Source organism: Musca vetustissima, unplaced genomic scaffold, assembly GCF_032173495.1.
Source record: "Musca vetustissima isolate MV318-11 ecotype Yass unplaced genomic scaffold, APGP_CSIRO_Mvet_v1 utg7888, whole genome shotgun sequence".
NCBI lineage: Eukaryota > Metazoa > Arthropoda > Insecta > Diptera > Muscidae > Musca > Musca vetustissima.
The window spans coordinates 62,972-75,669 of NW_026889424.1; the positions used below are offsets into that span (position 1 = coordinate 62,972).

General features: G+C 34.2%; 1 protein-coding gene across 1 annotated transcript; it reads left to right on the plus strand.

Moving 5' to 3' along the window:
* Positions 1-380: 380 nt before the first annotated feature.
* LOC133337128 (alpha-2A adrenergic receptor-like) lies at positions 381-1,461 on the plus strand. The gene is made up of 2 exons (XM_061545388.1): positions 381-1,328; positions 1,372-1,461. The coding sequence occupies exons 1-2, from the start codon at positions 381-383 to the stop codon at positions 1,459-1,461; spliced, it is 1,038 nt and encodes a 345-aa protein (XP_061401372.1).
* Positions 1,462-12,698: the final 11,237 nt, after the last annotated feature.

The window sequence follows — 12,698 nt, forward strand, 5'->3', positions numbered from 1 at the left end:
CAAATGTGTAATTTTAAACAACAATTATAAATAAACAGAATCCAAACGCTTTATCGATAAGGAAGAAAAAAAATAATATAAAAAAAAAACAAACAACCAAAAAAAAAATTAAAAACCCATTTATATTTAAAATTGAAAAAAATGAATGCAAAAAACAAGCCACGAGTTGAAATGTTGAACAACAACTCTGTTGGTGGGACCAACTAAATGTAGTGTAAACATAACAAAAAAATACAAAATTATGAAATTTGGCACATAATTGAAAAAAATATAAAATTGAAAACAAACGAAAATTGAAATCAAATTCAAATTAAAAAAAAAAACCAACAACAAACACCAAATTCACCAACAGCTTCCAAAACAATTTACTTGCATTCGCCATGGATTATAATACCGAATTGGATCAGAGCATTAATACGGGCAACATCAGCACCGATGATTTTTTGGCCATATTTACATCTTCCACAGCGGCCACAACAGCAATAACAAATGAGGCCGGTGGTGGCCCTGGTGGTGGTGGCGGCCTCAAGGGCGGTGGAGTTCTAAATCATACAGCAACTATGAATCCGCCCCTCGTTACCATCGATGGCCAATACACTGTCACCAGTTTAATTGACACCGTGTTTGGGCCCACCGCTCCCAACCCCACATCAGATCTTAACGACACACTCTTCCTGCTCTCCTCCAGTTTCTATAATACCTCGGCAGCATCGGCGGCAGCAGCCGCATCTCCTACCATAAATCTTACCTCCTCCACCACCACCCAATTCGGCAACTATTTCAATCAGACATTTGGTGGCAATCTTACGAGCAATATCACCGAAGTCCACTGGGACGGACGTTATCCCAGCGGCTATACCCTAACACACATTGTGATAGCATCGATTATCGTCACCATACTCATGATCATTATAATTGTGGGCAACATGCTGGTCATTATTGCCATCGCCACAGAGAAATCATTGAAGAACATCCAGAATTGGTTTATTGCCTCGCTGGCGGTGGCCGATTTCTTTTTGGGTCTCATCATTATGCCCTTTTCGCTAGCCAACGAATTGATGGGTTATTGGATATTCGGGTCGTGGTGGTGTGACATCCACTCGGCCATGGATGTGCTGTTGTGCACCTCGTCCATAATGAATTTGTGTCTGATATCGCTGGATCGCTATTGGAGCATAACGAAGGCGGTGGATTATTTAAAATCACGTACACCGGCACGTGCAGCTTTAATGATTGCAGCCGTTTGGATAATGTCGGCGCTGATATGCATACCACCGCTGTTGGGTTGGAAGGTGAAAATGCCTGAAGGTCCTTTGCCAAAGTGTGCGGTAAGTCGATTGTGATTTTATTGTGTTTGTTACTGTATTGTAGCCTGCAGTTAGGTGGATGGGTACTTCTAATGAGGTTATAAAGTATTTCTTTTTGGATTTACGTTTTCGGGAAATTCGTGAGGCAAATTAAATTGTTGTAAATTATGAGATTGTCTTTGTAATATTTGCTTTATCTAGTAATAAGTTAATTATGCATGTTCATCGATTTGAAAATTATGATATTTGATATAATGAGGGGAAATATTAGAACAAGTTATTTAATAGGATTTAGATGATTTAGCAAAGTTGGGTGTTATGTTCAATAGTTCTTTGTAATGGGAGGTTTTCTACAAAATCATATTCGATTGTATTTGAAGAAAATGAAAATGTAAAGCCGAAGATAGAAGCAACGAGAGTTTCATGGTTTATATTCTGAGACATCCTTCGCCGGAAATCATTATTTTAGATTACTAGATGACAACCGTATTATTTTAAATTTATTAATAGATCTTTGAAAACCGAATTAATCAAATTCAAAGACCCCATGAATCGTTTATTCCTGTGGTTCGATTCAATTATCAATTCTCAAATTATTATTGTATTATAAAATTATTGCCTATCTTTCAAAATAAAGTTTAGTTTCGGCGTTCATCTCCTCATTTTAAACATTTTTCTCCCAGCATAATTTTTGGAGAAATTGACTATGGGTCAAATTTTTGGGTCGTGACATATTGGTAAAACATATATTCCATATCGATTCCTTGTGCATCTTTTTCGTCCCTATTTTCTAGAACCGAAAACGAAATACTCACTAAATTTTAAATAGAGTCCCCAAAGGCAATAAATCGATATTCACATGCTTTCATCGAGCTTTTCCATTTTTATGAATGCAATTCATAAATTCTAGTTTCATGTCAGAGAGAAAGAGAGGAAAAAGAACATTGGATTGTGTTTGGTGGTGGTGACGGGTTTTCTATTGTACATAAACTTTTAATCACGTTAATTGTATGCTTTCTTCTTCGTTAAGTCTAGTGTTTTTGTCTTGCGTCATTGAAAAATCATATACAGAGGTAACAATTCCTTTGGGCAAAACTTGTTTGATATATTTTATTTGGCTTTGTAGAGGTCAGTAACAGTGCCTAAAATAAAGGAACTAAGTGTGGTGAGAGGTGGCCTACTTTTTAGGGAAGCCGCCATATAACGCTACACCTAAAATATTGGTATTTTGGGAACTTGAGCACGTGTTTCAATACATTCGGGACTTATTCCATATTCTGGATTCTCTTTAAGATGAAAATGTTCCTAAAAAGATGTTCCCATTATTCCGTGTTTTGGGAATTTTTTTTACCAAATTGGCTCTAATGTATCGAATCTTCGTACTAAACATGATAAACTTTTTAGGGAATCCCCATAAAACCGAATTTCGGTATTTTGGGAAGCTTGAAGAGGTGTTTTAACTAAATTAGTTATTATTATACCATTCACCACACTGTGGTACAGGGTAATATGTCTTTGTGCATATGTTTGTAACAGGCAAAAGAAATCGAGATAGACTTATGGTTCATTTTGAGAATATGCATAGAATCACTTGCTCAGTCGATTTACGCATGTCCGTCTGTCCGTTCATGTATTTTTGTGAACAAAGTACAGGTCGCATTTATGATCCGATTTGAATGAAATTTGGCAGAAAATAGGTTCAGATTTAGATATAACTCCTATATATAACTTCGTCCGATTTTATGTAAAGGATGCACCAAACTCCCAATATTTGTCCGATTGGGACAAAATTTTGCACAGCTGAAATTTTGTGTACTGAATGTATGCGAGTTTTTTTTTTTTGGATTCGGTTCAGATTTAGATATTGCTACTATATATAGTTTCGTCCGATTTTGTTTGAATGATGCACCAAACTCCCAATATTTGTCCGATTGGGACAAAATTTTTCACAGAGCACTGAATCAGGTTCATATGGGAAGTTTTGTTGGACGGTTCAGATTTAGATATAGCTCCCATATATGGTTTCATCCGATTTTTTTTAAATTAAACATCAAACTCCCAATATTTTATACGATTGGGACAAAATTTGTCACAGAGTACTTAATTAGGCCCAGTCTGATGTCTGCGAATTTTTGTTAAAAGCTGTTCAGATTTAGATATATAGTTTCGTCCGATTTTATGTAAATGATGCACTAAACTCCCAATATTTGTCCGATTGGGACAAAATTTTGCACAGAGTATTGAATTAGGTCCAGACTGATGTGTGCGAAGTTTTTTTTTGAAGCTCCCATATATAGTTTCATCCGATTTTTCGTGAATGATACACCAAATTCCAAATATTTGTCTGATTGAGCAAAGTTTTGCATAGCGAATGCAATTGATAAGATTTATTGAAATCGGTTCATATTTTGATTTTCGTTCGATTTTATATAAATGGTGCACCGAAGGGCCTATGTTTGTTCGATTTACACGAAATTTGGCAGAGGGTATTAAATTGAATATAGAGTGATAACAAAAAACAAATGATGTATGCAACGGTTGCTCAATTAGGTCCATGAGTCTTTATATAGCTCCCATACATAATTTTCCTCGATGTCATACATATGGTACACCACCTCAAAGGTCCTCCAAAGATTCTATGTCTGTTATATCTACAGGATATTGTAGATATTAACATCTTTTGTATGTACCCAAAGTGGTGAAGGGTATCATATAGTCGGTCCCGTCCGACTTTTGAACTTTCCTTACTGGTTCTATACGTAGGATCGTGACCATGGTAATGTACACCCAATACTCGGTATTTTAGGATTTTGGGCATATTTTTCAGCCGAATTCAATCTAATTTTAATTGCATGTCAAATAGTCAAAAAAAAAAAAGTCAGTTTACGGTTTGGTATAACGACCATAGAACGATAACATCCTATTTCAGCATTTCGAAAATTTTAGTAACATTTTTCAACCGATAGGGCTGTAGTTTGGTATAAACGGTTCTTGGCAGATGGTGTAAATACAAATTTGTGAGGTGTATAGTTAGGTTCAAGTTTTGACATAGCCCTACCCAAAAGCTCCGCTTATTTCTGGTATCAATACATTTTAACCGATTTTTTTCATGGAAATGGATATAATTTGGCATATCGGATTCCTTGTGAATAAAAATAAATTTAAAAAAGTCCAGTTTAATTTTTCCAACTAGAGTGTCTGTAATTTGGAACACTTTTTTAAGAAGCATGAATAACATACTCTCACATAACAGCATAACATATTCCCCACATACATGCCTCGATCGACATAAGGTATTTTGAATGCACCCCACGTGGTGTTGGGGTGAAATTAACGACGTTTTTTCTTGTTTATATTCCTGTGTCCTTTTTTGGAAATTGGAGTCATTTCAGTAATGGCTGTATGTATGTTCGATGGACATTGTTAAGGTTCAATATAATGGTTGTTGCACCCTAAAAGTTGTTTAATTCTAGTAGAGCCATCAATGTGTGAAGTTCCTATTAGAAAATTTATACAAAAACAATTATTTTGATGTCTTTTGCTAATTGTTGCCAATCAAACTGATGATAATGGAGTCAAGGTTATAATTGAAAAAAGAAAAAGAAAGACAAAGATTAAACGCCACCGCGAAAAAATAGAAAAGCAAAAGAAGAACAAAAGCACAAAAGCAATTGCGTATAATTAGTATTTAATTTGTTGCTGTCGTCGACATCGTTCTTTGTCATGTCGCTACCGTTGATGTTTTATTTTTATGCCGCCACCGTCGCCTATGTAAATATTATGACATTGTCGATAAACGATAATATTTATATTTAAGATAGGCATTTAAACAGTGTTTTTGTTGTTGTTATTAGTTTACAGCCTGTCCCACCGAAGTAATTGGGTTTCTATCGTATGGGGGTGGGGGTAGCGACTATTGGAATTGAATTCTGACTGCATTAGATAAATGTTTGTTTGTTGCAACGCTTACAAAGTTTCAAATAATTACATTGTTGTTGTTGTTGAATTTTGTATAACTTAATGTTTACATTGGACTCAAACCCTGTGGGGGATTTAGTTGAGGTAAATATTTTTGTGTTGATAAATTAAATAAATATTTAATCGGCAATAATGCAAAATTAATTATTATCAAGTATTAAATTGTATATCGAGGGATTGATAATAGGAGTGGTAGGGGGAAGGGTATAAGAGGGAAAACGACATAAACCAGAGGCAAGAATCTAAAGACAAAAAACATTTTCGTTGCACTATATATGTTTTTGTTGTACAGGGTGAAGATTTTCTTATACCCATCTATTTTATATATGTACCTACTTTACATTTCTTCGCAAAAAATAAACGTACAATCCACCAACCGTATTCTATTTAAATATATTATGCAAAATAACTTGCTGCTGCCACAAAGCATCATCTTCCACTACATAATTCTCAAGTAGGTGTATATGAGCTATATATTTTCTGTGTCTTTCAAAGCCGGTAATTTCTTATTACATATTATATTCCCACACACAGACACACTCCCTCACACATGTAACTTACAAGGACATCGCTGCTTAAATAACATAAAAGGGTTAATTTCTAGAATCCCGTCAAGATTCATAAATGTTATGATGCCACATGATGGTGCTGATGAGAATGATCTCATTGCGTGAATTAAATGTTAAGAATATTCGCAGGGAATTACCAACATATTTACATAATTCCAAAATAATCTGAATAACGTCAAGGTTAAAGGCTTGTCGGGTTGTTGAAAAGCTGTTTCGAAACAATTTTTAATGAATTAAAATCTCATTGTGGCTATAATTCTATGGTTTCCACTTAAGACACTTCACTTTGTGATTTAGTATTACTTGGAAATGTGAAATGTGAGCAGATAGTTGGGTTTCAAAGAAACTGATTAACAGTAAGATTAACAAGAAGAAGACGATAAGGAGGGGGCTAGGGGAGTTTATGAACACTTATAATGTTACATGTATTTCATGTTTAATCAAAAGTGAGGAATTGAAAAGAAGAAAAAATTAAAAAAGTGTATTAAATAATAATTTTATTTTATAAATTTTTAATTAAAATATTGAATTAAAGAATTCTACAGAATAAAATAGTTTTTATACCCTCCACCATAGTATGGACGGTACATTAATTTTGTCATTCCGTTTGTAACTTATCGAAATATTCATTTCCGACCCCATAAGGTATATATATTCTTGATCAGGGTAAAATTCTAAGACGAACTAGCCATGTCCGTCCGTCCGTCTGTTGTAATCACGCTATCTGAAATTTAGGGTGCTGAAATTTTACATAGGGTCATCTTTTGTCTGCAGGCAGGTCAACTTCGAAGATGGAATATATCGGTCCACGTTTAGAGATAGCTCCCATATATGGGTACCTGCCAAATTTCGGTATTTTGGGGTTCTTGAGTGCGTTTTTCAGCCGAATTCGCTGAAATTTGGTACATTGGGTTCTTATTGGGTACTAATTTTCAGTATTTTGGGGTTTCGGTCGTATTTTTCCACCGAATTGGCTGTAATTTAGTATTTTGTGTTCCTAATAGGTACCAAATCTCTCCACAAAAATTGTGAATATAGGTCCACTTTTTCGGGTAGCCCCCATATAAGGGTACCCAATTTTCGGTATTTTGGGGTTCTTGAGCGCGTTGTTCAACCGAATTCGCTGCAATTTGGTATTTTGTAGTCGTATATGGTAACTAAAAATATTCTAATAATATTCTCCCTCTTTTTGGCGTAGTCCCCATATAACCCCCTTTTTATATAAAAAAGTTATCTGATTTGTTCTGCGTTTTGGGTTTTGGGTCTGTTGTAATCATTTCACCTGCGGAGGGTAGAACGTAAGGTTCGATAATGTACTATATATGAACTATAGTCCGGATTTAGGCCTAGGGGTAGCCCCTCTGCGGGACGTACCAGAAAGAGTGGACCAATATTTCCCATCTTCGAACTTGAACAAAGTTTGGAATAAATAAAAAGATAGACACATTTTTACTGTATCAAAGTGTATACACCCTCATTATCCATAAGTCTGAGGGTATAAATATTCATTAAAAATTGCTGAAATTTGTATTTGGTTTAGAAAGTTTAGAAAGGTCACATTTTGGTACGTTCCCTTTATTTTCATTTAAAGTACCTGTCAGTATGTCTATGGTGGAGGGTATCCAAAGTTCGGCCCGGCCAAACTTAACGCTTTTTCACCTGTTTTTTGTTCAAATAAATGCAGCACATGTTCCTGAAAAATTATCTCAATTTTGGAACTTAAAATGTATCATACCATATTGCAAAATTTCGTGTTAATCGCACAAGCATTAGGAGTTTGATGCATCATTTATGTAAAATCGGATGAATATATATATTTATATGTGGGATCTATATCGAAATCTAAACCGATTTTTCCACACATCACTCTAGACTCAATTCAGTACGAAGGATATATAGAGACTTTGGTGCACCATTTACATAAATTTGTTGGGGTGTAGAATTGGGTCATGTAAGAAGTTTTGGAACTTCATATACTGCTTAATTCATTTCTTTTTAGTTTCTCAAAATTAGCTGGATCTACATATACAGATCCCTTCTCTTTGGATTTTTCTGCTTCAGATATAGTTGTTTCAGCTGTTGCGACATTCTCCTTTAAAGCGAACAATTTCTTGAAGACAAAAGACACATAGTCTTTGGTCTGTCCCTCCATGGGAAAAACGCCACCATTTTCTTCTTCAATGAGGTGATCTAAATCACCCTCTCTTTGTAAAAAAAATAAATTTTATTCACCAGTACCATTGCTTAAATTCCTTCTAAAGTGAGGGCGTGTCAATGGAAGATACCACCCTATTATACAGATCCTCCATTACATCGTAGTATATGTCTGCCATCGGATTCAACTTAAGGAACATATCTTCAGAAAACTTAATATCTACATCTTCTAGGCTATGGAGGTCAGACAATATATGATGCCTTAAAAGCAGGAACCGTAACAGTTATAAGTTTTATCAAATAAGGTAAAAAATAACTGTTATTTTGTGACCTAAATAAAAAATCCACTTTAGTTATTTATTTTTTAACGGAAAAAATAAACGTTGATTTTTAACTTATTTTTATTTTTTCCGTCAAAAATAAAAGTATTTTTGGGATTTTTATTTTTTCCGTCAGGAAATAAAACTCTTTTTACGTAAATAAACATATAGAGTGTGGTACCAGCTATATAACCTTTGACATAATAGTCAGGGGAATGATTCTTTAATCAATATTCATGATTTGGTACACTAGACTATTTTTTAAAATTTTATAACAAATATGTTTTACCTTTGATCTTGATTACTTATGTGTACACTTACTGTAATAAGGACAGTGATTTATAAATTGTAATTTTATAACTTATTACAAGTTGTATAAGCTTCTTTACGTAAAAAGAGTTTTATTTTCTGACGGAAAAAATAAAAATCCTTAAAAGAGTTTCATTTTTGACGGAAAAAATAAAAATCCCAAAAAGAGTTTCATTTTTAACGGAAAAAATAACAATCACTTTTAACAGTAAAAAATCGACGTTTATTTTTTCCGTGAAAAATAATCCTTAACATGGGAACTGAGAGTATTTTCTCAAGATCACTCAATATCCTTAATGGGCTCCTCAGTACGAATCTATTGGTATATGACACTATTGGTGTCCCATGTCTCTAACATGAAGATTTTTTTGTTCGCATTTTAAAAAATAACTGTTATTTTCGGTCCCTGCTTAAAAGATTCCATTTCAATTTGAGTTTTATTTTAGACTTTATACAGCAGTTTTAATTTAGCTGCCTTGTACATAGCTGCACTTTGAGTTACCTACCCAAAATACACTTCTTTGATATTTTTTCTCAGATTCCCTCTCAAAAATTTTGTTTAAGCGCACAATTCATTCCCGCACATTTAAGATAGCCGGTCAGAAGATTTGCACTATTCTCTCAAACTACAACAGTTTGGCATTTAGCTGCAGTTGTTGTTTGTGCAGGTAATTTAAGACTATTGTACCGAATCATTTTTCCTTTGGTTTTATTAGTTTTCAATTTCGTCGAACAAATGCACATCAAATTTGAACGAACTCTGCATATTATTTATCTTTATCATTATCGATATACAAACATTCTCAAGCCGAATATATTTCGATTTTATATTTTCGGCATAAATTTTGAACGTCAATTGCTGCAGCTATTGCAAATCCTCCTCAAGTATATGTATCTATTCCCTCAGTTGGGATATTTGCGGTAGGATATTCTTGATGACAAAAGCATACACATAGCGATTAACTCCTCGGCTTTTCAAGTAAATCGCCGGAACTTTTACTTATTTTGCATAGTTCTTATGCATCTTTCTATGCTAAAATCTAGCCCGTTTTCCATTACGACTTCGCTTATATAAAAAAACCTCGTGGTAAAGACAATCTTTAGCAATTCTTGAGAACTTTACTCAAAATTGCTATCGTATTGTTTTTATTCTAAGTCAATTGATTGCAATTATTTCTTTGCTAATTCCACTGAGTCTCTTACCATGGATGGGGGAAATCTCACGAAAAAATGGGACATCAATCATGGAATTAGATGAACATCTGTCGTTTTAATGCACAATTATGTCTAATTTTGAATCGAGAGTAATTCTTTGTAAGAAACAAGGACACTCTTTATGATTTTCACAATCAAAGATAATTCGCAAGATACAAACAGCTATGTCATTTTTATAAATGCCATAGAAAACAATATTTCTGTTAAATTCCCTTTTGGGTTCCCATATGGTAGCTACTCCTTTACATGTTGACTATTTTATGTTAGCTATCTGTTGGGTATGATTTTTTTGCAGAGAAGAATTAAACAATAAAATTTGCATAATGCAGGCATGTACGGCATATAACAACTATAAAGGAGATCTCACACTTTTACGGTATAGAGCGTTGGGTTCTGTTATGGTAACTACCCATCCTGTTCAGTATTACCGTTAACAAAAACACAGTACAGGCCACAGTTATATACCAATCGTCACGAAATTCTGCATGTAGGTTTGGTTTGGACCAATGAAGACCCCTATTGTTTTGGGTAATGATCGATTTATATTTAGAAAACAAAGATGTTTTACAATGTGAAGGGGATCTGTCCATGGAATTTGTATGGCTATTTGCATGATGATAGGTCAATACTTAGCGGGTGAAATTGATTCAGCCTTATTGTTTTCTATAATGGTCGGTTATTTTTTAGAAAAGAACGAAATTTTACAAGGAAAAGGGAATCTGACCAAAGAATTAGTATGCCTGTTGTTCTGGTGATAGGTCAGTATTTTTCGGATCAAATGCACCCAGACTCTTGTGTGGAAAATTAAAAAAAAATTGGGCGAGATTTGTATATGACAGAGAGGAGTGGTTAAGCTTATATGGTCATACGAAATATTTAAGTGCGTCTATATGTTGTTATACTGTTTAGTATTTAGACGTCGAAAATCGCGCGGAACGCTTTGAAATTTTACATGAAGTTCTGGTAATGGTCAGCGACGACGTCATCAATTTTTGATGATGATCAGATGATATTTAGGGGATAAAATGGCCCGAAAACTTTATTATACCCTTCACCACACTGTGGTACAGGGTATTATGTCTTTGTGCATATGTTTGTAACAGGCAAAAGAAATCGAGATATAACCATGGTTCCTTTTGAGAATATGCATAGAATCACTTTCTGAGTCGATTTACGCATGTCCGTCTATCCGTCCATATATTTTTGTGAACAAAGTACAGGTCGCATTTATGACTCGATTTGGATGAAATTTGGCACAGGTCACTTATTTGGCCCATGGACGAACCCTATTGAAATTGGGAAAAATTGATTCAGATTTAGATATAGCTCCCATATATATTTTCGTCCGATATAGGCACCAAAGTCCTTATATATCTTTCGATTTGCACGAAATTTGGCATAGGGTACTGAATTAAGCCGATTTGCACAAAATTTGGCACAGCGTAATTAATTAGGCCTAGAATGATGCGTGTTAAGCTTCCTGAAAATCGGTTCAGATTTAGATATAGCTCCCATGTATATTCGTACGATTTAATGTAAATGGTGCACCAAAGTCCCTATATCTCTTTCAAGAAATTTGGCATGGCGTACTGAATTGAGTATAGAATCGTGTGTCTTATGTTCCTAGAAATCGGTTCAGATTTAGATATAGGTCCCATATATATTTTCCTTCGATTTAACCAAATTAAACCTAGAATAACCTTAGATATAGCTCCCATACATAATTGTGCTCGATTTCACACAAATGGTACACCAAAGAAACCAAGTCCGTTCGATTAACATGCAATTTTTCAAGGACTACAAAATTGTATGTTTATATGTTGTTTTACATTAAGTCCACACATTTAATTTCGTAATTTCTTCAGGATATTGTACATATGAGCATATCTTGTATTTATCCCCAAGTGGTGAAGGGTATCATATAGTCGGCCCCGTCCGACTTTACTACTTTCCTTACTGGTTTTTGTCTGATTTTGTAGTCGCTCTAGAGGCCACTATTATATTCCGAACATCACAAATGTTACACGGATAAGGGGCCAATCTGGCCAATTAATTAGAATGGCTGTTTTGATAATGATCGGTCAAAATTTAGCTGATCAAATGAACATAGACCTTTGAGTGTAAAATAACAACATTTGAAACATATGGTTTAAATGACCAGTCTGCAAAACATTCGATTCAAAAAAGATATGCAGGTTAAGATATATGATATGATATAATATCTTTAATCGAACAAAATTGTGCAAATATTGCAAAGTATTCCGAGCCTGGAATATTGATCCGTAGAAAGTCCGAGTTCAGAGGTAGTTCTGTAGGGTATCATATGGACGGCCTTGTCTGACTATACTGCTGCACTCAATAGTTTTTAGAAATAAATTAGGGTTTTATTTTATTTTGGCTTAATGGTGTTTCGGAAGAAAATAAAATTTATATTTCTATTTAATAATAAATAAAATAAAGTAAAACAATACAATATTATGTATTTTCTTATTTGTAAGATATTTTCCATTTTTTCCTAGAATTTCTTAACTCCAAGAACCCGTAACAAAATGCCATTAGAATATTTGTAATATTTTAATAAACCACAATTCAATTTAGTTGATGTGATTGTTTACCGAACATAAAAGAGAGAAGGAGTAAGATACATTTTATAGAAGCGATTTTCAAATACTTTTGGAAATGATGACTTGGATTTCTGAGAAAAAAATTGGCGTGCTTTATTATCTGGTTTATTTAAAATCCGCATTTGTGTGGCAAAGTGTGCATTTCGCAGAAAGGCCATTGTTAGAAAAATTTTACATTAAATATCCCAAATTATGAGGAAATGGAATGGCGTTAGAATTTCA

Coding starts and splice junctions, on each gene's coding strand:
- LOC133337128 (XM_061545388.1), top strand. CDS start 381: ATGGATTATAATACCGAATTGGATCAGAGCATTAATACGGGCAACATC. Junction 1,329..1,371: donor GTCCTTTGCCAAAGTGTGCG/GTAAGTCGATTG, acceptor ACTGTATTGTAG/CCTGCAGTTAGGTGGATGGG.